The 24,156-nt window shown below is 50.8% G+C and overlaps 1 protein-coding gene and 2 long non-coding RNA genes across 11 annotated transcripts in view; 2 read left to right on the forward strand and 1 right to left on the reverse strand.

The window, feature by feature from the left end:
- Window positions 1-2,911, forward strand: part of LOC124246654 (uncharacterized) — a 20,877-nt gene extending 17,966 nt beyond the window's left edge. For all 4 annotated transcript variants that reach the window (XR_006890545.1, XR_006890547.1, XR_006890548.1 and 1 more), the window contains one exon: window positions 2,063-2,911. This is a non-coding gene — a long non-coding RNA (uncharacterized LOC124246654). The remainder of the gene's footprint in view (window positions 1-2,062) is intronic.
- The window catches only part of SP2 (Sp2 transcription factor), a 26,241-nt gene extending 10,661 nt beyond the window's left edge, over window positions 1-15,580 (reverse strand). Inside the window, exons 1-3 of one of the 6 annotated variants that reach the window (XM_046675049.1) lie at window positions 15,469-15,579; window positions 1,813-1,892; window positions 41-1,015 (exon numbers count right to left, since the gene is read on the reverse strand). In XM_046675049.1, coding sequence (XP_046531005.1) covers window positions 41-1,015; window positions 1,813-1,892; window positions 15,469-15,475 — 1,062 coding nt within the window. In that variant the 5' untranslated portion in view covers window positions 15,476-15,579. Of the gene's footprint in view, window positions 1-40; window positions 1,016-1,812; window positions 1,893-2,923; window positions 3,761-13,803; window positions 13,917-15,468 lie in introns of those variants that run through there. The other 5 variants (XM_046675050.1, XM_046675051.1, XM_046675054.1 and 2 more) reach the window with 5 other exon arrangements.
- Window positions 15,581-15,948: 368 nt separating this feature from the next.
- On the forward strand, window positions 15,949-18,662 carry LOC124246655 (uncharacterized). The gene is made up of 2 exons (XR_006890549.1): window positions 15,949-16,042; window positions 17,901-18,662. It is a non-coding gene; the product is annotated as an uncharacterized LOC124246655 (long non-coding RNA).
- Window positions 18,663-24,156: the final 5,494 nt, after the last annotated feature.

Below are 24,156 nucleotides of genomic sequence, written 5' to 3' on the forward strand. Positions count from 1 at the left end.
CTAAGGAGAGGGAGGCAGGCGCACAGGGTGTGCGTGGTACCTGAGTAGGTGTCGGCTCAGCTGCCTGGATCTGAAAGTTCTGGGAGGGCTTCTGGGGGACGGTGGGGAGGGTGGCAGATGCCGCCTGCACCACCCGCAGGGCCTGCTGGGGGATCTGCACCACCTGCTGCTGCTCAGCCTTGGGGGGCACCACCTGCACCTGCTGGACCACAGCTGGCTGGCCCCCTCCTGGGCTCTGAACGATGAGCAGGTTGTTTCCTGCCTGGATGATGTTGTCTGCGGTGGTCTCAATCAGCACGGTCTCCACCTGCTCAGCCACAGCCACGGGGGGCTGGCAGGCGGGAAGACTCTTCTTCCTGGCTTTCTTGTTAGTCTTAGACAGTGGGGTAGGAGGGCTCTCCGTGAGGAGCTGAGTGGGGGCCCCGGTGTCGCTGGTGTTCATGAGGTTGTTGACAGGCAGAGTGAGTGTCACATTGCCACCCCCACCTGTCAGCTTCACCACATTGGCCCCGCTCTGCACAGGAGTGGTGGTGGTACTCGACTTCTGGACAGGGGCTGGCTTGATGGGGACGGGCTTGTGACTGGATGGTGAGGGGGTGATGATGGCTTGGTTGGTGCCAGGGATGATCTGGATCTGGTTGGTGAGATTAGGCTGTACTTGGATGGTCTGGGAACTGCTCGCCTGAATCTGAGGGACCGCCTGGTACTGGATGTTGGCATTTGATCGGGTCCCTTTGTTGATCATGGTGGGATTCTGGATAGCGAACACCAGCTGCCCCCCAGGATAGGACGCACTCAGTTGTGACCCCTGAATCTGAAGTATGTTTCCTTTGGAGGACAAGATTCCAAAGCTATTCTTGCCGGGACTGAGAGGGAGAGGGGCAGGTTTGATAGGGACGAGTTTCCGCGGTGTGGGCTGCGGGGGAGCAGGAGGTGTCACAGCAGCTTCAACAGCTGGAGGGCCAATTTTGCTACATGTTGCAGCAAGCAGGGCTAAGGGAGATGGCTGGGAATCCTGCAAAAAAGCAAGTAGAGAAAAGGAGTGAGACGCGAGGGCCTGCTGCCCGGCCACCCTTTGCGATCCTCTCTTGGCAGCCTCTTCCGCACCTCTGGGGTGGGCAGGGCATCAGCATCCTCCCCCTGCAGGGGCTTCTGTCTCCCCTTCTCTGCTGGTTTCTCCATTGAGTAAGCAAGCGAAAGAGGGGAAATGTCTTTCTCAGAAAGGAACTTTCCAGAAGCAACCCGTGACCGGGTGAACTAACGGCGTCAGTTGACCACTTATTCCCCACTGGCCTTTTTTCTCATGGGGACATGGAATCACCCTCAGCTCCTCAATGGAGTTCCATTAGCTCACCACAGGGATTAAGGGATCCCTGACTCCTTAACTGAGGGAGGACTGAGGAGAAAGAGAAAGGGAGGGGCATCAGGAGGAACAAACCCTTTTCTAAGTTTTTTCTAGCGTTTGGGACATGACTTTACTGACTGGGGAGGGCTGCTCTTTCGAGGCTACAAGGAAAGAGCCTCTGGAGGGTGGGGACACAGCCTCTATTTTCCTTGTATGGTCAGTGGAGATTATGGAAGGGACCTTGAGTTTAATTCTGCTTTTCCCCCTGACCCAACTGTGGCACCTTAGGTAAGTGGCCATGGTTTCTTAGTTCAGAAAAAGTGGGCAACTGAACCTTCCCCGGTCTCTTATCCTAACGTATTTACAGTGAGCCCGGATAGAGTTTTCAGTAGGGGTTTAATGTTGGCTTCAGTGCATCCTTCCAGGCTGAGGCAGCCCCCAACCCTCAAAGCCCACTGCCCACTCGCCTGGGTGGTGGAGGCGGCGGGCTGCAGGTAGTCACTGGGACTGACAGCGGCAGTGGCAGCCATGCTGGTCTGTGGATCTGCTGGAAGAAGAGAGATGGAATGATGCACAAGACGCCCAATAAGAATCTCAGCCCCCTGGCCTCAGACTGTCTTCCTGCCTCTCTTTCCTGCTCCTTCTCCAGGAGAGGTTAACGACCTTCCCCACACGTCCCCACTCAAGGTTAGCAACCTGCATCTTTTTTTTTGGTAGATGACCTTCTCTCCTCAGACCCAGCCATCTGAGGCTGTGAGGACAGCTGGTCCTGCCTCCACCAGACTGTCCTCTCCAGCCATCATAAAGTCTGGGATAACACGAAGATACCGAGACTATAGCAAGACCGGCTTCAGGAACTAAGCTGTGCCACCTAATGGAGCCTCTCTGCTGGGCGCGGCTGACTCTCCCAAGCTAGATCAGGACCCATATATGGTGGGTGGGGGACCCCCCCCCCCCAGCTAATCCTCCAGCTCTGACTGAGGCTCCCCACTGTCCAGATGTCCAGCCAGCCTGGGAGAGAAGCATCACTGGCCAGGATCGCTGACAAGGAGGACACACCCGCTCCGTGGGAAAGTCTTGGGTGCCCTGTGCTCAGCCTTCCCCACAGAGGCACAGTGGTCCAGGTGTCCATCTGTAGCACAGGGGTAACTGCTGTAAGCGCATTCACACTTTCACGTAGGACAGCAGGTATAGCCCCATAGGTATCACCCAGACCAAGAGAGCTAATGAGTATAATGAGAAGAATGAGAATATACTAAATTCTATTTTTGTTTAAATGTGTATATATTTCTATATATGAATATACCAGGAAAAAGTCTTTAAAAATGCTAACATGTTAAAAGCCATTATCCCTATGGTAGAATTTTGCTTCACTTAAAGAATACTTCTTGTTTTTCTGTACTTTCTCAGTTTCCCCACACATACTCTGTTGCATTTTAAAAGTACAGAATGGTGAGGAAGTGATGAAGGGAATCTCTACTCTGAACTTAAGTCTGACCTAAGAGAAGTACACCATAGTAAAACTGAAATCATGAGAATCACGAAGGGAAAGAACAGAGGCAGACTTGTATCCTAGACCTTTGCAACGCAGATTTCAGGAAGTACAGAGACAGGAAGGACATTACTTCAGAGATGTGGAAAGGCAGACTGGCTCCAGCACTGAGCCCCTGTTGGGCATCTGGCGAGAAGAGAAGAGAGGTCAGGAGAAAGAGGGACCACTCGAACCATTCACATTTTGGCTGGCCTGTGGCCCTTCTCTTTGGGAGAATGAATGATTCTTAAATGGGAAAAGGTGAGGGGGAACTGAAGCCCAGGACAGGTGATGGGCTGGCAAGGCACACGGATGCCTTAAGTGGTTTCCAAGCCTTAGGGCCACAGCAGCTGCACTCCAGAGAAGGGAGGCAGGGACTCTGCAGGCACACTAGCCAACCATAGGGAGCCAAAGGGCAGCTCTGGGCAAAATCCTATAGGTAGATCCTGAAACATTAGACACTGAGCTCTGGCAAAACTGTAGAACAAATGAGGAAAGAGTACTATACTACGATGCCGAGCTGAGGAGGCAGTGATCACAAGGGATAAGCATGGGGTTGCAAAAAAACAAGGCATGCTGAGCACATCTGTTTCTTTTTTATGGGGTTTTGGGTAGAGACATCAGGAGAATGGTATATACTGTGCATTTTATTCTGACAAGGAGTCTGACTGAAATTTTCATATTCTTATGAACAAAGAGGGAAAAAACTGCAGGCAGGATGACAGTGTTGTTTGGGGCTAAGCTGACCAGGCCTCCCGGTCAATGGTGAGATACACGCCATCCTGAGGAGGTGGCTGGTGCAAGGTCAACCCAGGTGTCTCAAACTAGGCTGGGTTCCAGGACCAGGTCTGCAGGCTTCTTGGAGGCTCATGCTTTCTCTACCAGAATTTTTTTTTGTTTTTTTGAGGAAGATCAGCCCTGAGCTAACATCTGCTGCCAACCCTCCTCTTTTTGCTGAGGAAGACTGGCCCTGAGCTAACATCCATGCCCATCTTCCTCCACTTTATATGTGGGATGCCTACTACAGCATGGCTTGCCAAGTGGTGCCATGTCTGCACCTGGGATCCGAACCGGCGAACCCTGGGCCGCCAAGGCAGAGCGTGAGCACTTAACCGCTACGCCACGGGGCCAGCCCTCTACCAGAATTTTTATTCTCGTATTTTCATTGTGATGATCATTTTTTTAAAACGAACATATATTATAGATCACCAGGTGACTGCTGCTTAACTAAGATTGCACGTTTCTGGGCCTGTGTGTGTGTTTATGACTGTACTGGTGCCAAGTGGCACCACTCTAACTGTGTGGGCTAATTAATTCTGCATATTTAATTCATGATACATTTGTGCAAAGTGAGAGATGCCGGCTCTTCAGAAGTGTGGGAGGACTGTGTCGCTTGGCACTAGACACTGCACGGTGGGCGTGCAGAACTCAAGGAGCCCAGGATGTCAAGTCTATGCTGTGCTTTCACTGACAGCAGCGATTCGGGTTCAATCAAACGTTGTCCTCCCAGAATGTTGTTGTTGATTTGAATTTTACTGGCTTTTTTGTAGTTATTTACGTTTATAGGCCCTAGATTAATGAGTTGATAAACAGATTTATGTGCGTACATAATTAAGTAAAGTTGTAGTGTTATAATGAAAATCTAAGTTGACTCAAAAACATTTTCCCTCCAGAGCAGTGGTGTTCAAACTATTCAGACCATGAACCACAGTTATAAAAACAATTTACATCAAGACCCAGTGCGCACACGCGCGCCCACACACGCTTCCCTGCCTGTGCTCATGCAAGAACTTTCCTGAAACGAAATGTGCCCTTGCTACACGTGATGCACTTGATATTTTTCTACTCTATTTCATTTTTTTAAATGCGGTTTTGATTCACTAAATTGGTTTTGTGCCCTAGAGGCTGGAAAACGCAACTTCAGAGTAATCTGTCCACCACTCAAGTTTGGGAAACTGCAAAGACCTAGAGGGCAAGTTAAATTTGCAGATGTCACAAAACCAAGGATTGTAAACATGAGTGTCTGTATTAGGGCTCAGAGGGAGCTTAAAAAACTGCCATGTGCAGTGCCTGAAAGCACGAGGCTCCAGACCTAATGAGGACTCGGGAATCAGTGGGGGCGCTGGGGCCTTCCTCTCAGCCTCACTGCACCATCTGTAGAACAGAGGTAGTGTCATCCTCATGGGATTCTGAGAGGCATCAGGAATTGATATGAAAAAGCATCGAGCACATAGTGGGTAATCAATAAATGGTGGTTTAAACTTTAAATTGAGTAATACTGCACTTGGGTTAAGAAAAATCACATGCATAGAGGACAGGAAGACAGGGCTTCACAGTGGTTCTCATGCAAAAACGCCCCAGTGGTTTGGACTCAAAGCTAAATGGGAGGCAAAAGAATCTAGATGTGGTTGCCAAAAAGGCTACTGCAATCTTGGACTGCATTTCCAAAAGTCCAGTCACAGGAGGAGAAAAAGAACAGTCCCTTTTTAAAAATTCAATTTATTTAAAGTAAAAAAAAAAAACCAAAAAACCCAAAACAGTTCACTCTTTTTGTAGTTTTTGGGTTTTTAGTTTAAATAAATTGAATTTTAAGGAAAAAGAAAAAGAACAGCCCTATCATATTCTGCACACTTGGGCGACGCCGGGAGTGCCAGGTTCAGCTCTGAGGGACATTGTGAAAGGGGGATTTTCACCTGGAGCTTGTTCAGAGATGAGCAGCAATGGTTGTGACCAGGATGCCAGAGCAGCGATAGTCACCAGGGTATTTATTCCACATGTGGGTTCAAAGGGTAGAACCAAGGCTTTAGGGTGGAAATTTCAAGAAGGCAGATTTCAGTGCAACAGAAGTGAGAACCTTCAAAAGATGGAGTCAGTTGCCTTTTGAGGTAATGTCCTCCCTTCTCTGGAATCGTTTAGCCAGAGGCAGGATGTGTGTCTCTGTCAGAGATGGGATGTCTAGATGGGGTGGGAAGCTGGACTAAATGATCTTTAAGATTCTTCAAATTCTCAAGCCATGTTGCCGATGAGAACCTAAGAGGAGTTAGCTGCTGGCAGGACTGGGCAGGGCAGGCAGGGGGTCTCCCAGGAGGCTCCCCTGGGCTCAGGTTCTCTTGGCTAAAATTGGTGCATGACTCTCCCTCAAGACATCCTCTGTTATGAAATGGAAGGACACCAGGACAGGAGAGAGTGCACACGAAATGAAAACCAGCCTAGTGCTTCTTACTCCTCTCCCTTTCCCATCTCCCTCTCTCCCTCCACAGTCATTATTACCCTGGACTCAAACTGTCCAGAGACCGGGCTGGGCTGAGTGAGTGTTCGGTTAGAAAGTTAGAGCCGACTCTGCTGAAGCACGGGGCAGACTGCTGGTGCTCGACGTTGCATCATTTCAGTTTGGTTTCATTTTCTTCTCCAGCTGGCTCTTGAAATACTCCTCTATTTCTCAAACCAGTGTTTTTAAGTATCTCCCCTAGTGTCACTCAGAGCTTTGTGGCCCCTGGGCAACCCAAACACAGACTGATCTCCCTGCCATTGCAGAATTATACCCTGGGATTAACCATGAAAGGGAAAAGAGAAGCATTTCCAGTTGGTGTTTGGAAATGAAAAGTGGTTGAGAAGTAGCGTAAATACGTAACTGCAAGACTATGATCAAAGGTACTTTAGAACCTCATTAATTTGGAACCTTATACTTAAAATGTGTAATTTGGACATAAATTGTGCTTAACTTTTTCCTTCATACTACTCAAAGCGAGGCTAAATAGTGTATGAAGAGACTGCAAAGGGACTCTTAAGCATAGTTATGTAATTGTTTTATACCACTTCCACCATTTTAATCGTACCATTTGCTTTTAACAGTAATTTATATCCGGTCCTAAAACCTACATTTAGCAACATTGGTAAGTGGGATTACTGCATACTCTTGAAAGTTAAAAAGCTGCATTTCTTTCAGAGTTCTATTATTCAGACTTTTCATTAACTCAGGTTGGCTAAAACTTTCCCAACAGTCCCTGGGCTGGTGAGGTTTTAGTGATTTACTACACAAGCAATAGTAGATCCCTTAGGCTCTAAGGAAAACGTCCAAGGGCATCAAGGCGTCCAGACACTGGGTGGACAGGGGTGTCCAGTGCCTGATGAGACCACACCTGACTTTCCTTTTCCCATAATGGAAGTCAGTTTAATTCCAAGACCAGCAGAAAAGCATCCCGTGAGTGTCTCGGCTCTTGATATCTGGATCATTCATCTCCACCTCCGTCCCCTCCAGCTACAGCCTTCTCTTCTTCCCTCCTTGCCAGGCTTGGTGGAGAGGCTGCCAGCGCTCTGCTGTCCCCCTCCTTCCTCACCTGCTCAGTACATCCAGCCCTGTGTGGGCCTTCCGCTTGGGCTGGCCACAGAACTTCCAACACTGAGCCGTCACCTCTGCCCATTCTCTCCCCAGCTCTCATCCCCAGCCACCAGGGGCCTTCTTTCGGATCCTTGAAGAGCCTTCATCTCTGCTGCTGCCCTTTCCTTGCTTAGAGCTCTTTCTTCTCTCTTCACTAGCTAATGCCTCCTTACCCTTCAGGTCTCAGCCTGGTTTTTCCCCAGCAAAATTTATTGAGAGCCCACTATCTAAGCGGCGTGGCATTGCCTCAGAGAGGCCTTCCAGGACCCCTGAGATGAAGTTAACTCCTCTGGTAACTCCCCACCCATTAAATAATCATGGGCTTAATGTCTCAGTCTCCCAGACTCACAGGAGGGCTCCCCAGGGTGAGCCAGGTCTGTTTTCACAGCTGAACTGCTCCACCAACCCCAGTACACAGCACAGGGATTCTTCAGTGCCCGCGGGCTGAATAAATAGTGAATGTCTTTGGTTAAACCAGCCTTTCTTCTGGTATTTCCAATCACAATGAAACCTGAGCATCACCCTCATCGACAATCCATCATCAAGTGCTCATGATTCTACGTCCTAAATATCAACCACTCCCAGTCTACTCATTGCTCTCTACCTCCATCGCTTTTATACCAGAAATACTGCCCAAAGCCTCCAAAATGGCTTCCCAGCCTCTGGCCTTGCCCCCTCTGATTCAGCCTCCACAATGTGTCAGAAGAGTCTTTTTAAAATGCAAATCCCATCCAGCCACTCCCCAGATGAAACCCTTCAATTGCTTCCAAATGATTTTATGATAAGCTTCTAAAGGCCAAAACCATCTGTCCCCTCTGCTGCTCCCAGCTACCTCTCCTACTGGGTCTCTGCCCTTCAAACTCTCTGGACACACACTCAGTTTTTTTCATTTCTGGGACCACAACACAATCTCTCACCTGGAGTATAAGCACGCTCTCTCCCATGTATCTGGCTGACGCCGGTCCTTTGGAGCTCATTTATAACCCAGAACACCTTTCCTGGCCTCCCCCCCCACCCCCCGGTCTGGGGTGAGTGCCCCACTATGTACTGGTGTACAGGCACAGACTGCGTCTCTGTCCTAGGGTCTTTCCAAGGGCTGACTCGGGGAGCACCGAGCAACAGGAAGAGGCCTCAGATGGGACCCCTGAGCCCTGGCCCTCAGACTAGGGCAGTTCCACTGTCTTTCACCTGAGAACGCTGTTCCTGAGACAGAGGAATGAGAAAGAAAGGGCCCAAAGAAAGAGCACAACAGCAGGCTTTAGGGAGCTCCTTTCCCTCTGGAGAGGACCTGGCTCAGCCCCCACAGCTGGGCCTTGGGGCTACCCAGCTTCTTTGCCTCGTGGGTCCCTACCATGCTGGCTATGGCTTTCCTGGCCGTCTGCTATGGTGTTTCCCCTAGAGGAATTTCACTCCGCACAAACAGTCCTTCTGCTGGCTATTTCGGTCAGCTCAGCTGGGCCTGAAGCCAGCGAAAGTTTCAAAGCCCAGTCTTTCCCAGTTGCCTAGCCTGGAAGAATTCAGAGCTGGTAAGGGAAAAGCAAGCCATGGCTGGTTTTAGAGCAGGAAGTTGGACTTCAAAGGAGTTAACAAATGGACTAAGAGAAGCGGCTTGGATGGCAACACAGATTGTGAAAGACCCCAAATTGCACTAAGCATTTCTGAAAAGCAAGTCTCCAGCAATCATAATAACCATATAAAAGAGCTCAATAACAGTAAAAGACATTTCATTGACTTTCATTAAATGAGAACAACTCTGGGCGGCGGCTTGCGAACGCCACAGGCCACAGGAGGAAGATGAGTAAAGAATGGAGATACTGTCCACCCAGACACCTCACTGAGCCATGCGCCCTCCCTCCTCCCAACGCTGACCCCAGCCCCAGCCCATAGCCCTTATGTATGTGTCCACAATTTCATCAACAAGTTAAAATGCCCTTCGTCAACTAAGATCCATTATTTTCTCCTCCTTTTCAAGCAAAACTCCTTGAAAGAGTCGCCTATACTTGCTGTCCCTCATTTCTCTCCTGCCAGTCTTTCTTGAACCTGCTCCAGCCAAGCTGTCCCCTCCCCACCCACACCACAAACGCTGCTCATGCCACCAGCAACCTCCACGTCGCTAAGTCTCGGTTAATTCTCAGACCTCATCTTCTGTGTTGATCTGACAGTTGACCCCTCTTCCTTCTTGAAACACTTTGTTCATGTAGCTTCCAGGACACACTTGCCAGGCTGGCCTCCTGCCTCTCTGGCTGCTTATAAGACTCCTTTGCTGGGTCCTCTTCTCTCAAATTCTAAATGGTTGGGCTGCCTCAGGGCTCCGTCTCAGGACCTATTTTTCTTCTGTCTACACCTATTTCCTGGGTGATTTCACCTGGTCTCATGCCTTTAAAAACCAGTAACATATAGGTTCTATATAATGATGACTCCCAAATTTCTATCTCCAGACTTGTATATCCAACTGCCTACTGACATCTCCACTTGGATGTATTAATAAATATCTCAAATCTAAGTAGTCCCAAACAGGGCTCCTGATATCTCCCTAATTCTGTGCCTCCTGCAGACTTCCTCACTGCAGTGAATGGAATGCCATCCTTCCAGCTGCTCAGCCCTAAAACCTCGGGGGTCATCCTTGACCCTTCTTTCTTCCACATTCTACATTTGGACAGTCAGCAACACTTTCAGCTGTACCTTCAAAATATATTCAGATTCTGATTGCTTTCACCACCATCTCTTGTTATGACCCAGGTTCAGGGCCCCACCCTCTCTCGCCTGGGTAACTGTTGAAAGCCTCCGAGCTGAGCTTCTAACCTTGTCCCCATCACGCATCCAGAGTGAGACCCATCAAACTTAAATGAAATCATGTTACTCCTCTGCTCAGAGCCCCCCAATAGCATCCCATCTCCCATTCAAAGTAAGAGCCAAAGTCCCCCGAACGTGATACAGTGACCTGTCTCCCATGACCTCTCTGACTTATCACCATCACTCTACTTCACTGCTTCAGCCACACTGGCCTCCCTGCTGTTCCTGAACATGCCAGATAGGGCCCCTTCTCAGGGCCTTTGCATGTGCTGTTCTCTCTGCTTGAGTTCTTGCCGTCTGCCCCCCACCCCAGACTGAGCAGGGCTCAATCCCTCCCGTCCAGGGTTTTATTCAAATGTTGCCCTTCTCATGGAGACCTCCCCTGACCATCCTAAATAAATTGCACCTCCTCACTTTCTTCCTGTTCTCTATTATTTTTCTCCTTAGCACCTCTCATTGTCTAATATACATTAGTTACTTATTTATTGTCTCCCACTAAGATATAAGCTCCCTAAAGGCAGACTTCTCTCTGCCTTACCCACTAATGTACCCCTGACCTGGCACATAGCAGGTGCTTAATATATATATGTTGAATGGATGAATGAATGAATCCTGGAGACTGCAGAGTGGGAGAACCTAAACGGAGTTTAAGAACCAAAGGAGAGAGCCTGCAGATCTGCGTATCCTGGTACTAGGCTGGGGTCCACTGGCCAGGTCAGCTCAGCTGACCCAGTCCCAGATGGAACTCCCAGCCCCACCAACAACCTCACACGGACAAAAGCCTGTGCGTGGGCCAGCACAGTCCACTCCTGCTCCTGGACAGAGCCCTCAAAGCCCCCGCCTCAACCCCACACACCAAGCACATGTCAGTGCTGCTTTCAATTCACATGTACTGGGGGGGGAGTTCTTTTCCGAGTGAGTTAAGATAATGAGGGTCCCTGCTATATGAATACCTCTTATCTGTCCCTACCCTGAATTCCTTTTCCCAAAATGTGATGGTGTCATTTGCTAGTCTGCATCCTGCCTGGGTCACACTCCATCCTACTGGAAGAGACTCTGGAGAAGTGAGTGGGGACACAGGGTGGCAGGGGATGGTAAGAACTCCTTACTCTGACAGAAGCAGTCCCAGGAAATGGTACAAATACTGGCCCTCAGAATTCTGTCTTGGAGAACAAGAGAAAAAAGGAAGCAAGATACACTTTTTCCCCCCTAAAGAATATCATTTTGTACAAACACACGCTTTCTGTGCTTTGGCACATTTATTTCTGAGTCACTCCCACATTTATCCTGGGCTAGGATCAGTCCTGAAATGAGCGGTGACTTCATTTCCCCTGAGAGGACAGGGTTGGCCTACCATTTACTTTTCTGAAGGCTGGGAATGTTTTGGTCTGCTTTTAGGCTAATCTGAGAAGACTTCCAATTAGACATTGACCAGGGGCAGAATTATTCCACCTCCAATCCCATGGCCCTGCCTGCTGTCTCTGATTCCCTCCTGATACTCTCTGAGGCCGCTTTGTGATTCCACCAAGTCCCAGAGGAGAGGTAACAAATACCCCAAAGAGGAAGCTCTAGAAAGAGGACATTGGGAAGCGTGCAGGCCAGTGCCTGCTCGTTCCTGAGCCACTTTTAGCCCATGGCTCAGATGAAAGAGGCCACCAAACAGCCTAAATCATGGCATAAGGACAAACTGGCATCTCAGAGCCGTTAGCATCAAAAACAACAGTCACCCAAGCTAAACCTCTGCATTGCGATGTGGTGGGTCTTTTGGCTAGGTACAGCACACAATTCTGATGTTGAAACAAATTGTAGCCAAGGGAATGAGATGCCCAAAGGAAGGATTCAAACAGTGGGTCTGCAAGCATGCTCTTCCTGTGACACAAACAGCCCTGATGCCTCAACACTGCTGGGAGCTGCTCACAGAAGGTAAACCTAGAAGCATCTAAACTAGGCACTTAGCCCTCTATGCTCCTAAGCTGCTCCTGAGCAGAGCTTGTCTCCCAAGAGCACACCAGCCTCAAGCCCACCCCGAGGAGAAGCACAGTAACCCCCTGTGCCAGTGGTGGCCTCAGAGCACCCGAGAGCGTGCTTCCTAGATGTGTAGTGGAAGCCGCAGCTCCCCGAAGCTTTGAGTGCTGACTCTGAGCTTGCCCCTGGGCTCTCTTTTCAGTGTCCCCTGAGGCAGCAGAAAAATCAGTTTTCCAGTTCAGAATCCTGTCAACTGGAACAGATCTACCAGGACCACCTGGGCGCATCTCCTCAAGGGCAATCTCTGATCCCTTTCCTACTTAGGCTCACAATGCCCTTCACTTAGTAACATTCCATGTTTCTAGCCTCTTCATTCATCTTTCCACCCAGTTCCAACAGATAACTGACAACAAAGTGAGACCTCCCCACCCGGAGGTCTCCTAAGAGAATGATGCTAGCCAAAAAAAGATATGCTGATAAATCAAGGACGAACTTCTTAAGAGAGAGAAATTTCAACTACATTTCAGAAATATAAAGATCTAAGTGCTAGCTCTATGAAGGAAGAAATACAGAGAAAGCTTTTTCCCCCTCCTTCAACAGGTCTAGAAGTCAGAGAAGGAGTTGCATGTGTATCCAAAACAAAAGCAAAGCACAAATAAACAAGCAAGAACATCAAGAAATGCATTCCATAATGATGTCCATTTCTCAGTCCAGCTTGTACTGGTCCAGCATGTAGGCCACGTGTTCCTGATTTAGAACTTGCTGGGAAGAAGTTCACAAATCCAGTGAAGCTGCCCAAAGGGACACTCCGGACGTAATAAACTCCTAAGAAAGTATTGGAGCTTCTCCAAATAGATTTTACTCTAAGTCTACAGCCAGCAAAGTTTCAGAATGGACCATGCAATTGTTTAAACTCAGAAGTGTCCACATCACTCTATTTCTAAACTTTCTAATACTCCAGGCACCGTTTACAACTTTAAAGGTGTTTCTCCACATCTTTCATTCTGTGGCCAATGCCCCCCGACCCCTCCAAAATAATTCCTAAATTTTTCAATCTTTGGAAGTGAGGCTTCCAATTTGTATGTATACAGAGAACAGAGGGGGTGAAGATAATAAGTCTTAGAAGAAGAACATGCTACATTTCCATCACAGAAATGGGGGTGAGCAAGGTCAGGAAGATTGCTGAACCCAAGTCAACAGCAGGGTCTACTGGCTGGCTGCGACAAGCTTAGAGTGTCTCCATAAGGGCCCTCGTTGGGCGATACTTGCTTAAAGCAAGTTTGGGAATTATCATATACCTATGGCAAAGGACTGTTCAGGCTATAAGGGACCGTGCAACTTCTCCAAAAGGCTGCTATTAATGAACAAAAGAACTAGGAAGTTCAAGGCTAAGATACCCCATCTGCTGTTATGCCATGAAGCTCCTTTACCCAGACATTTGCCAAAATCTTCTTACTACAGCTTCTTCTCTCCTTTGACAGACCTCTAGAGGCCCAAACTTTAAGAGAGTCTGAGAGAAAAATGCTGGCCAGCCTATGTGCTGTCAACGGTGATGCCAAACTCTTCCTCCTGGAGCCAGCTGTCCCCGCTGGGCAGTCAGATAAGGATCCAGTTATGAACTAAATCTACTTGGGTCTCTTTGGCCAAGAGACTGTGTCTTTAAAAGCATACCTCAGGAGGTTCATAATTGTGTCAGACCAGCTTTTCTTTTTGCCTTGTTGTTGCTGCTTTTAAATGAAGAGGGTAAGCCTCTATACAACCAAGTGGAATAACCAGAATTAGAAAACTTACCAATTGCCCCAGTCAATGAGAATCCATTTCCAACAGGTATTAATGCCTGTTAGAAGCCACTGGAACATTGACATCATCAGCCCAACTGATAGGTTGTCTGACAGATTCGCCCCCTTCATCGCACACAAGAATTTAAAACAAAACAAGACACTGCAGTTATATTCATTATTGCAGACAAGAGGTTTCTTTGTGTTATTTATCAAAATTACTCCTATGGTGTGGACTCCACCATCATTCCCTTCACAGCCTCTCTGTGAGCTGGCCAACACCCTAAACGTTCTAGCCCTAAAAATCTTATCCGAAATACCAACTCAACACTTCGCCCTCCACGGTGATACTTAATCCCTTCTGGGGTACAGTATGCAACTTTTAGACAGTGCATGCCAGGGTACCTTCAAACAGTCATCACCCTTCTGCCTGCCAGGAAAGCGGTGTCATGGCAGACCATGGGCCAATTCATTGCTTAAAGCAGATCTCCTGGGTCCTGCCTTCCTTTCTCTAGGAAACAACAAAGAAGTGAACAAGAAGTAACCTCAGAAGAAGAAAAAAATTTCAGGAGAATGTGCACTGAGGAAAGCCAGACTGAGTCCCTCTGGATCAAGTTAATTAAGAAACAATTAAACTTGACAGTATATCGGAATCAAAACCAAGGAATGCACTGAGGACAGGCTTCTTAAGTTGCCCAGAGGAGAAGACACAGTTCCTTTTCACTAAAATTGGAAAGCCACCGGAACATGAGCCAAGAAGCAGGGGTAGGCGGCTGAGAACCATAAGTCAGCAATGGGCACGGAGGTGGGGTGGAGAAAGTAAGTAACCATTTTGTTTTATTTCTTCCGTCATTCCTTAAGTTTGCGCCTGGCCTTTGGGATTCAGCAGTCCGCCCCCCGCCCCACCCCCCTCCCCCACGGGACGTCAGAGAACAGGCTGGGAGCTCTGTCAACAAGTTCATAAAGCTCTCACAATTCTGCTAAGAGCTCGCAGATATCTAGCTGGAGGCTCAAGGATCCAAGTGAAAACATGACAAGAAGGTTTTGCCCACTCGGCAGTCTGAGGCGAGAGGTCATCTGCCTAGGGAGCGCCTTCGTGTCCTGACAACAGCTCTCGATGGGGACACATCGGTACCCGGGTTGGCTGCTGTGCTCAACAGTACCCCTGTGGTCTGAATTCCAAGCATTCCCTTGGCCCCTCTGCAACTCGGGAGAGCGCTGAATCCCTGGTGGGCACCTAGAGTTAGGGTGCAGGAGGGTCCCCCGAACACAGGACAAGAGCGAGGGGCGTGGGCCGCCTCCTCGGAACAGACCCGGGCAAGATCCACGCGCCGGGCAGCGCTGAGGAGGGTCGGCGACCGGGCACCGGGGGTGCCAAGCCCGCCCTGGGTGCCCGCTCCTCTCGCCAGCCCCCGGAAGCGCCGCGCTACCGCCCAGCAGGCTCCGAGGGGGCGGGGAGTCGAACGCCCCCTTCCGGGTGCCTCCGCCCGGCTGGCCAGCCCCGCTCCTCCTCCGGGCGGGAATCCTCCCTCCCCCGCCCCTCCCGGAGCCGGGCCCCGGCGCCAGGCCCAGCCCCAGGGGGGAACCCCCGGCCCCGACTCCCCGTCCCTGCGGCCTCTGCCCGTCTTCCCGACCCTTGGGGGCCGGGAAGACCCCACCGGCAGCGGCCAGGACCCACCGCTCATTACGACATCTTCCTCTCTGGCCTCCGCCGCCTCCGCCGCCACCGAGAGCCTGACACCGCCCGCCTAGCACCCGCCAATCCCGGAGCCCGCGACCGCCCGAGCGACGGCAACGTTCACCAATAAGAGTTCAGTACATTGGGGACCGACAGCACTCCTAACCAATCAAAGAGAGGCATCTAGAGCGACGTTGGTTTGGCCAATAGACCTGTGAAATGTCACTGATGGACGGTAGAAGGCACCAACCGGAAACCTACCCAAGAGTGAACGACGTGTTCGCCAGCCAACTGGCGGGAGGCAAAGTCCCGCCCACGAGGTGGTTGATGGACAGCAACAGGAAGCTGGATGAGGCGGGGCCTAGCTGAGGAGTGGTTTTGTATTGGTCGTGGTTGACCTTCCACCCACCTCTAACCCAGAAGATGAGTGATAGATCTGCCCTGAAGCCAATCAGAAGTCCTCAGGGTGAGGCCGAGAAATGCCGTATAAATAGCGTATACATTGCGCCTCCAGCTAGTGTCGCCCTGGTGTGGCGGGGGCCTTCTGCTCTTCTGCCAGCCAACCCCATGCCTGGTGAGTGGAAAGTCACCAGCCTTTTATTTAGTCCCTCTTCCTGCATCGCCTCAGGGGAGGGAAATGAGCAATGAGCCCCCAGGCGACTTTGTATAGCGAGGCCTGGGAGTCCTACACAATAGGGGGAACTGGGCTACGTGACACCTGCGAGAGGGGACTGTTTCCAGCGTCTCAGTTCAAGCCCCTGTTAATCCTCACCCGGTTATCGCGGCGACCCCCTAACTGACGGCCCCCGAGCGTGGGCATCAGCATCACCTGAAGCTCTCTAAGAGTAGATGGATCCCCGGGGCCCCCTCCCGTGATCGGACTCAGTACGTCTGGGGCACGCCTGCCTTCTAACCAGCGCCTCGAGTGGACGGAATTGGTCTCTGCCCACTCACCTCCTTGAATGAGGTGCTGTGAGTAAAGCGCTTGGCAGGCGGTACTCGGGTAGGTGTATCTTTCTCCCCCAGGTCTTTCCTGTAGACGCGTAGCTTGGGAAGGCTGCCGGGCATTAGTGAGGAGGAATCCACTCTGGCTTCGGACCAGCCCGGGTTCGAAACCTAACCATCCCACTTACAGAGAGGCAGGGTACCGAAACTCCCCGAGCAGTGTGTCCTCATCTGTAAAATGAGGCTGATCACACCTACACCTTAGAGCAGTGCCTTTCATTTTTTTTTAATAATCATAACCCAGGGTGAGAAATACATTTGCATCCTGGCTTAGTACACTTATACTCCTGTAACAGTGTATTACACAGTTTCCAAAAATGATACTAACTTCCTACCGTTGATGCACCGATATTTTCTGTCCTATTCTTTCTTACTTTCTTTTCTTGCTCATGACTGGCAGTTTGAAAAACGCTGTCATAAAGTGTTGCTGTGATAAAGTAAAATATAGAACAGAATGGCCAGTATACAGTAACTGCTGAATAAGTATTAATATAATAGTCTCTTCCAGTCTACCCCTCTCAGCCTTAGCCTTTGCAAAACAATACTTTAGAAGATGCCACTCCTCTAGTTAAGATCCTTTATTGGCTCCCTAAACCCTACTGGATAAAAAAGCCCAAACTCCTTTCTAGGCAAACAAGGTCCTTCACACTCTCCTTTTGTATCTTTCATGGTTTATTTTCATGCCCCCCCCCCCACTCTATTTCTATTCCCTTTCTTTAAATCCTACCTTTTTGCCTCAAGGAAAGATTCCACAGTTCCTAAACATTTATGCTTCTATTTCCCTTCCTCCTTTATCCTTCTTTTCTCCTCATAAACTCCTATGCATCCTTCAAGACCCTGCTCAAAGTCTGAACACTGAACTCCCGCCAAGCCATAGCTTTTTCCTTCTCTGGAGGGTTCTCGACACATGCAAAGGGCTTCACTCGCTCACACTGCATTACACACTTGTTCTCACTTCTCACTCCCCTGCTAGACTGGGCTGCAGTGGAAGGATTGAGGCTGGTATAAGAGGATTGGCAGGAAATGCGTGCTGAGTTCAACAATGAATATTTGCATACAATTACATCGAAGTAGGGCTTGTTGATATGGACCATGCATTCTGTTCCCAGGCCATTTTTCAAGTCAAGGTTGCTTCACTCTCAGGCCACGGCTCCACCCGGGATCACTGACTCAGCTTCCTTGGGGCCCAGGGATCTGGGGGAGTGGAGATGGGGTTGAATGTCCTGCTGGGCCACTGCCAAACCTCTCGTGGGACGAAAGCTGGGGGCACTGTGCTCCCACCCCAAAGTGAAAAAAAAAAGTGAGCAAGTGTGTGGTTGAGGGGACAGACTAGAAAACCTTAGAAGAATTCGGTAGCAGTTTTGAGTTACGTGAATGGTTCTTCCCTTTTAAAGGCCGCCGTTTTCCTGTTTTTTCTTTATTTCTAGGCTGTCTTGCTCCTCTCTCAGCACCGCCAAGGAAGGGGGCACTTTCTAAGGAGGGGACCTCCTTATGCTTTTGTCGTTTACAACTCCACCAGACCGCCTCACAACTTCTCTTCCACAGATCTCTTCCTTCAAGATGACCCCGTCCTCAACAGAGAGGAAAGAGGCCGGGCAGCCCGCCTCGGATGCCCGCTTTCTCCCTGACTGCACTCTAGCCTCACCAGAGAGCTTTCAATAAATTCTGGAGTCTGGGTCCCATCCCAGGCCAAGGAAATCAGAATCTCAGGGGATGGGACCCCGGTGACGGGATTAAGAATTTTCTCAGGTGATTCCCATAAGCAGCCAAATGTTGAGAACCACTCACTAGCCCAGAGGTGTCTTCCCACTGGGGGTACCCAAGGAAAACTCCACCCCCACCCACTCTGGTCCCTCCCCTTCCTGAATTTCTCCCCTACCCACCCTACCTGCCTCGGTCTGTGGAGCCAGTGGGGACAGGTGGTTCCAGCTGTGTTTCAACATCAACCAGGGAGACATCTCTTCCCCGGGTGTGTCTGGGGGCAGGTTCTCTCTCTCGATATTTCCCTTGTTTCCAGCTGCTTTCAGCCTCTTTAAGTTGTCACTTTCTCACCATTTCTAATTTACGAAGCTACACATTCTGCAACTCGAAAAGCCCCATGTTTGTCTCATGCACCACTGCGCCTTTCACTTCCAGCACGTTGCTTAATATATAGTAGGTGCACAATAAACGTTTGTTGACTGACTGAATGACTGCATCCTTTTAATACTCTTCATGGACTTATCCCCTTCTCTTCCAGGCCCAGCTTCCTCCACTTCCATTTCACTTCTCCTTCTCTGCCTCTTAATCCTCTTCCCTCTTCATTGTCTCATGCTTTTCCTGCTTCCTGACATTCTTCCTGTCCTTCTCTTCTGCACGTGGCTGCCCCCATCCAATTCATTAGTACCAGAGAGTGATCATCAATCCCCCCAAGGATGCGCAGGGTGCCAGAGGGAGGCCTGGATGGTTGGATGCAGAACCACAGTCTATGCCCTTAAGAAGCTCCAGATTCAGGACGGCCTGGTGGCGCAGCGGTTAAGTTCACACGTTCCACTTCTCAGTGGCCCGGGGTTCGCCGGTTCGGATCCCTGGTGCGGACATGGCACTGCCTGGCAAAAAGCCATGCTGTGGTAGGCATCCCACATATAAAGTAGAGGAAGATGGGCATGGATGTTAGCTCAGGGCCAGTCTTCCTCAGCAAAAAGAAGAGGATTGGCAGTAGTTAGCTCAGGGCTAATCTTCCTCAAAAAAAAAAAAAGAAGCTCCAGATTCCTTCTGGGGCCTCCTATGAAAGGAACCATGTGGTGCAGCAGGTGGTGGATGTCCAGAAACTAGAAGATTATCAATGTTCCAGCCCTAACTATCCTCACTCATAGCTACAACCCAAGCTTTATTGTGTTTATTTTTGAAGAGTTACAGCCAACTCAGCCTTCTAAAGGCTGCTCATTCTGCCTTAAGGATTTTCCCAGTAGCCTCAGGTTCTCCTTTTTCTCTGCTCTGGTTTTCCATTTCTGCATTCTCATCTCTTTCCTCCTACCGAGAAATCAAAGTTGCAGACTTTTCAGACCATCCCGGATGCTCTTATATGCCCAGAGAAAGATTTGGTGGGACAAGCACCTCGCTTAAATGAATTGTGGTTATTTCTTCTCTCCCAGGTCCATCTATGATTTTAATTATCCAGATTTGCTCAGTCTTCTGTGAGCTGACAGAGGCTGTAAAATGTATCTACCCCACTCCGCACCCCAGGTGCACACCCAGTCACCCCTCTCTCTCCACTGCCCAGGGATGCCTCTCCTGACCCGGGCCCTGACTCATCAGCTCCCTCTGTCCCCTGGTTCCCCTGCCCAGACAGATGGCTGTCCACCAACTGCCATGGAATCTTCCAGCAAGAACATTCCACCCATCCTTCCCCACAGGGTTCTTCCTTCTTCCCTGGTTCTTCCTACCCCCAGTCCCTTGGGATGCGGTCTGTGGAGCCTCAGGATGAAAGGGCAGGCGCACCCCCAGGGAGAAGGAGCCAGTAAGGGTGAAAGGCACTGGTGCCCCCTCAGCCTTTGTGTGTTGCCACCAGGGGGCGCCCAAGGCATTTCCAAAAGCAGAAGCCGGGCTTTTAACCTTACAGGAAGGAGAGGCAGGCATGGAAATTCAGTTTAACGAGCATTCATTGAGTGCTTGCTGTTTGCCAGGCCCATACCCTGCTTCACCTCGAAACAGAGTATGTTCTGGCCTCTACAAGGAGTCCGTGAAAAGAGCCATTTGCCTCTTCAAGGAATCATTTCCTACCAACCACCACATTTTACCACGTCTGGTACCAGCAGCCTCTCTCTACTTCAGCCTCTCCCCTGCACTCAGCCCCTCGCCACCCCTCCTGACCACAAGGACCACAGCTCCATGTCTGCTTCTCTGAGTCCAGGCTTCCCACAGCAGACTGGAAACATCCCTAAGGTCAAGGGGGAAGGTTGTGAATTTCCCCAGGTGGGCACTGTCTCCCTCTCACTTCTGGGTCCCAACCCTCTTCTGTCAAAGCCCCATCTCAGTCGCCATCGCTAGCCTCCTGAGGGTTCTCCCGACACCATGAGTATGGAGGTGTGGATTCAGCGAGGCCATTGGCTGGGATGCTGGGCTCAGGAGCATAACTCCACCTGGAAGTGCCGACCCAGCTGGCAGAGACTCGGGAAGTGGGCAATGGTGGCAAATAACAATAATATTAATAATAACATTGGGACCCACAAAACAGCTGCAAAATACCCTCTAATGATCCCTTATATTTATAGATCTCCTCTTCCTAGACACTTCAGAGCCATTGCCCAGTTAACCCTCCCAGCTTCCCTAGGAGGGACAATTAACCCCGTATTTTATGGCTGGGGGAACCCGAAGCCCTGAGAAGGTGGTGGAGTTGGCTAAGGTCACACAGTGCATTAGTGACAGCAGAATTTGTAGCATAGCACTCTCTCTCTTCCTTTCCTCTAGACCCTTCCTTTCCTCCAAACCCACCTAGGTGTGTGTGCCCACGTACACACAAACATGCACGCACACACATGCACATGGTCACTATCCATCCCACATCTGCCTTGCCAGGAACCTCAACATCCGGGAGAAGCCGGAACTGGGGTAGAGGATGGTTCCCTGGAGTAACAAGGAAAGTCATCGGCATTATCATTGAGGAGGGCTTCTCAGGGCCAGCCAAGGCTCTGGAGAAACCTTTCTCTGTTCTGTTGGACATGCCTCGTGTCTGGCAGCACACCAGTCAGGACCAAGCCTCTCCGGACTTCAGGACTCACGAAGAAAGAAATGTGAGGTGCCTGGGGGCCCCACACAATGTGTCCTCACTGATAGCTCACCCTGAAAACCGGTGTGGACAAAAACCCCATTCACCTCTTCCAGCCACAATATTGGGGATGGCAACGTGATTCCAAAAAGGAGAAGAGATGTGGCGGCTCTAGAGAGAAAGGAGAAAGCCTTCTGGAACAAGAAGGGCGATTATTTGGGCTACGAAAGAAGACAGGAACGAGGGAGGAGGGGAGAGGTGGTGCTGGGGCTCGTGACCCAATCTCGGCTCAGAGTCTTCACCAGGAAAGGAGAAGAGAAATAAGGAGATGCTTTTTTCTAGTCCGAACGCAGGTAGGGAAAGGGGGAATGTGCTTTTGTTTGCAGTGGGAGGGAGCCAGTTATCTAATCTCAGAGCTTCCTGGTTATTCAAAGTAATGCCCTGGAGCAGGTGACGGAAGAGGGCAGTGAGGCAAAAGTGGGGTGACATTTGGCTAACATGAACCCAGGTTCCAATCGGCGTGGTTGCTGGGATTGGGAGAATTATTTGTGGAAACCCAGGTGACCCCACCCTTGCCTGGATTCTTCAAGTCACTGATCATTCTTGACCAGCCCCCCCACCTTCACCCCCACCCCCAGCCAACCAGCTTTGCTCTTCTCACCCCTAACACCGCCCCACCCCTTGCAGCCGGGGCCTGGTTTCCCGGCTGAAACTCCAAGGCTCCACATTGCTGAGGTTTTACTAGGGCCCAGCTGGGTCCCACCTTTGATCTGGCTTCAAAAAATAAAAAGCAGTACCAGGAGAGTAATTTTCCCCGACCTGCTGGGGAGGAAGGCAGGCTGGGGGCAGGTCCTGACCAGCCCGGCCCACTCCTCCTTGAACCTGTAGTCTAAGAGCTGGTGGCAGGGGGGTTGGGGCCAAGGCAACAAAGCCATCTTTCCTCTCTGACTTCCTCCCCCGTCCTGCTAGAGCACTGACCTCTGGTTAGGCTTCCTTCCCTTCGCAGCCTGCCAGTCAGCAGGAGAAAGGATGGTACAGCGGCCCCCCTTCTCCCCAGTACTGGGCTCCCACCCCAACCCCTTGCCAGTTGGGCTAGATTAGAGCAGTGCCCTGCTTGGAAGGCAGTACCTCTGTTCTCTCCCCACTGTGCCCCTGGCCTGTTCCTGGGGAGTGCTGACTGACCGTTCAGGGTGGGGCCTGGCAATGGGCAAGTCTATGCCCACCTGGCTAGGCACCCGAGACATTACTCAGTTGGCTGTCTCAGCGCCAGCTCTGGTCTTGGGAGGCTGGACTAAGGGGTGGAGAGGGGAAAGTTAGGCTGGAGAGAGGGTGGGTCAACTTTTAGTGCATTTCCTCCCCAGCCCCCTCCCTATGGTGCTGTAAGCCCTGGCCCAGGATTTCCATCTTCCAGCAGCAGCCCCCGCCCCCATCCCGGTCCAAAGGCGCTGGCCCCTCACCTGTCTGAGGATGCTTGCCAGGCCTTTTTAAGTGGTTGGCAGTACACCCCTCCCAACCCAGCTGAGGTTCAGGGCTTTCATGTAGGTGCAGGGGACGTAAGGCACCAGGGTGATGGGGTGCAGAGTCCAGAGTCTGGATGAGGCAGAAATACACCCTTAAACCAGCTGAGTTGCCCCCAGTGATGTCAAGCCCTTGACACAGGGCCATCGACCACTCCATAATCCTGCCATGGGTGGAGAAGAAACCAGGGGTCCAGCCCAAGAGAAAACCGGCAGCTGAGTTTGGTGGGCAAGAACTGAAAGTATGGGCCTGGGGCCAGGTACCTTTTGCTCATGAGGTTTCCAGCTCAGCCTTTTGGCTCAGTGGCTGAAATGAGGATGGCCACGGAGCACAGGGCCTTCCTGTGTTTCCGGTCTTATTGTGCCAACCTTGTCTCCCTTCAGGTAAGACTCCTACCCCCCGCTTCATACTCTGAAAGTATTCCCTAAATATTGGGACTCTTCCAGAATTGGCCAGAACCCACCCACACTCCTGCCACACTTTCAGGCCACTGGTGTCCTTTCCTTGTTTGGGAAAAGGGACCGTGACAGCACGAGCCTCACTGTCTCCAGAGGGGGGGCCCTTCTGGAAGTTGTCCCCCTTGTCCCCCTACCTTGCCCCAGGCACCTCTCCCTGACCTGGGCACAGAGAGGAGAGCCCAGGGTGGGGGAGGAAGTTGGGAGTCACCTACTTTCCGGGTGGGGCAGGGTCCCCACAGCGATAACCATCTTTCTGGCAGCCCCAACCTGTTCTATTGGTGAGTAATTTTTTTCCTAGAGGAGAAAGGTGAAGACCTTGGTGGGGAGTTATTCTGGCTCTGAAGTGTCCTTGAAGCTCCCCAGGCCCCCTCCAGGCCTTGTGCAAGAGCTGTAAATCTCTCACCACCCACAGGCCTGGGGGGGGCCTGCTGCTGTGACTTTCATGTCAGGAGGTTTTATGCGTTTGCTCCTCTGTCAGGCTCCACAGCTCCTGCCTGGGGCCTTTCCCCAGCCTGTAAAAATCCTGTCCCATAAATCTCGGCTGCCCCTCTAAGGGCCAAGCAGTGTTCTTCCCACTCTGCCCCCCACCCATGAGTACCTCTCCCCTCAAGAGACTGCGGACAGCAGAGCGCTGGCAGGGAAAAGAGGCAAAAGGATTTCCAGAAGGGCAGCAGTTGGGGAGGGGGCACTTTCTGGGGCCTCCCTCTCCCCTGCTCCTTTGGCATCTGCTGCTGCCTAGCTGGATTTGGACGCTGTGACTGAGCTATCTGTTGCACCAGCTTCCAATGCCGGAGGGGCTTCTGGGGGTCTCTGGTGGAGAGGCCCTTGGCCTCCACTGCCTGCCAGCATCCACCTGAGCCTCCCAAGACAGGTGGCTGTCCGTCTGCCAAGCCCCCAGGTGCAGTCAGAGGTGGCAGGCAGCCCAGTGACTATGCTGCTCTCCTGGATCAAAATGGGGAG

The sequence above is a fragment of the Equus quagga genome, chromosome 11 (assembly GCF_021613505.1).
Source record: "Equus quagga isolate Etosha38 chromosome 11, UCLA_HA_Equagga_1.0, whole genome shotgun sequence".
Lineage (NCBI taxonomy): Eukaryota > Metazoa > Chordata > Mammalia > Perissodactyla > Equidae > Equus > Equus quagga.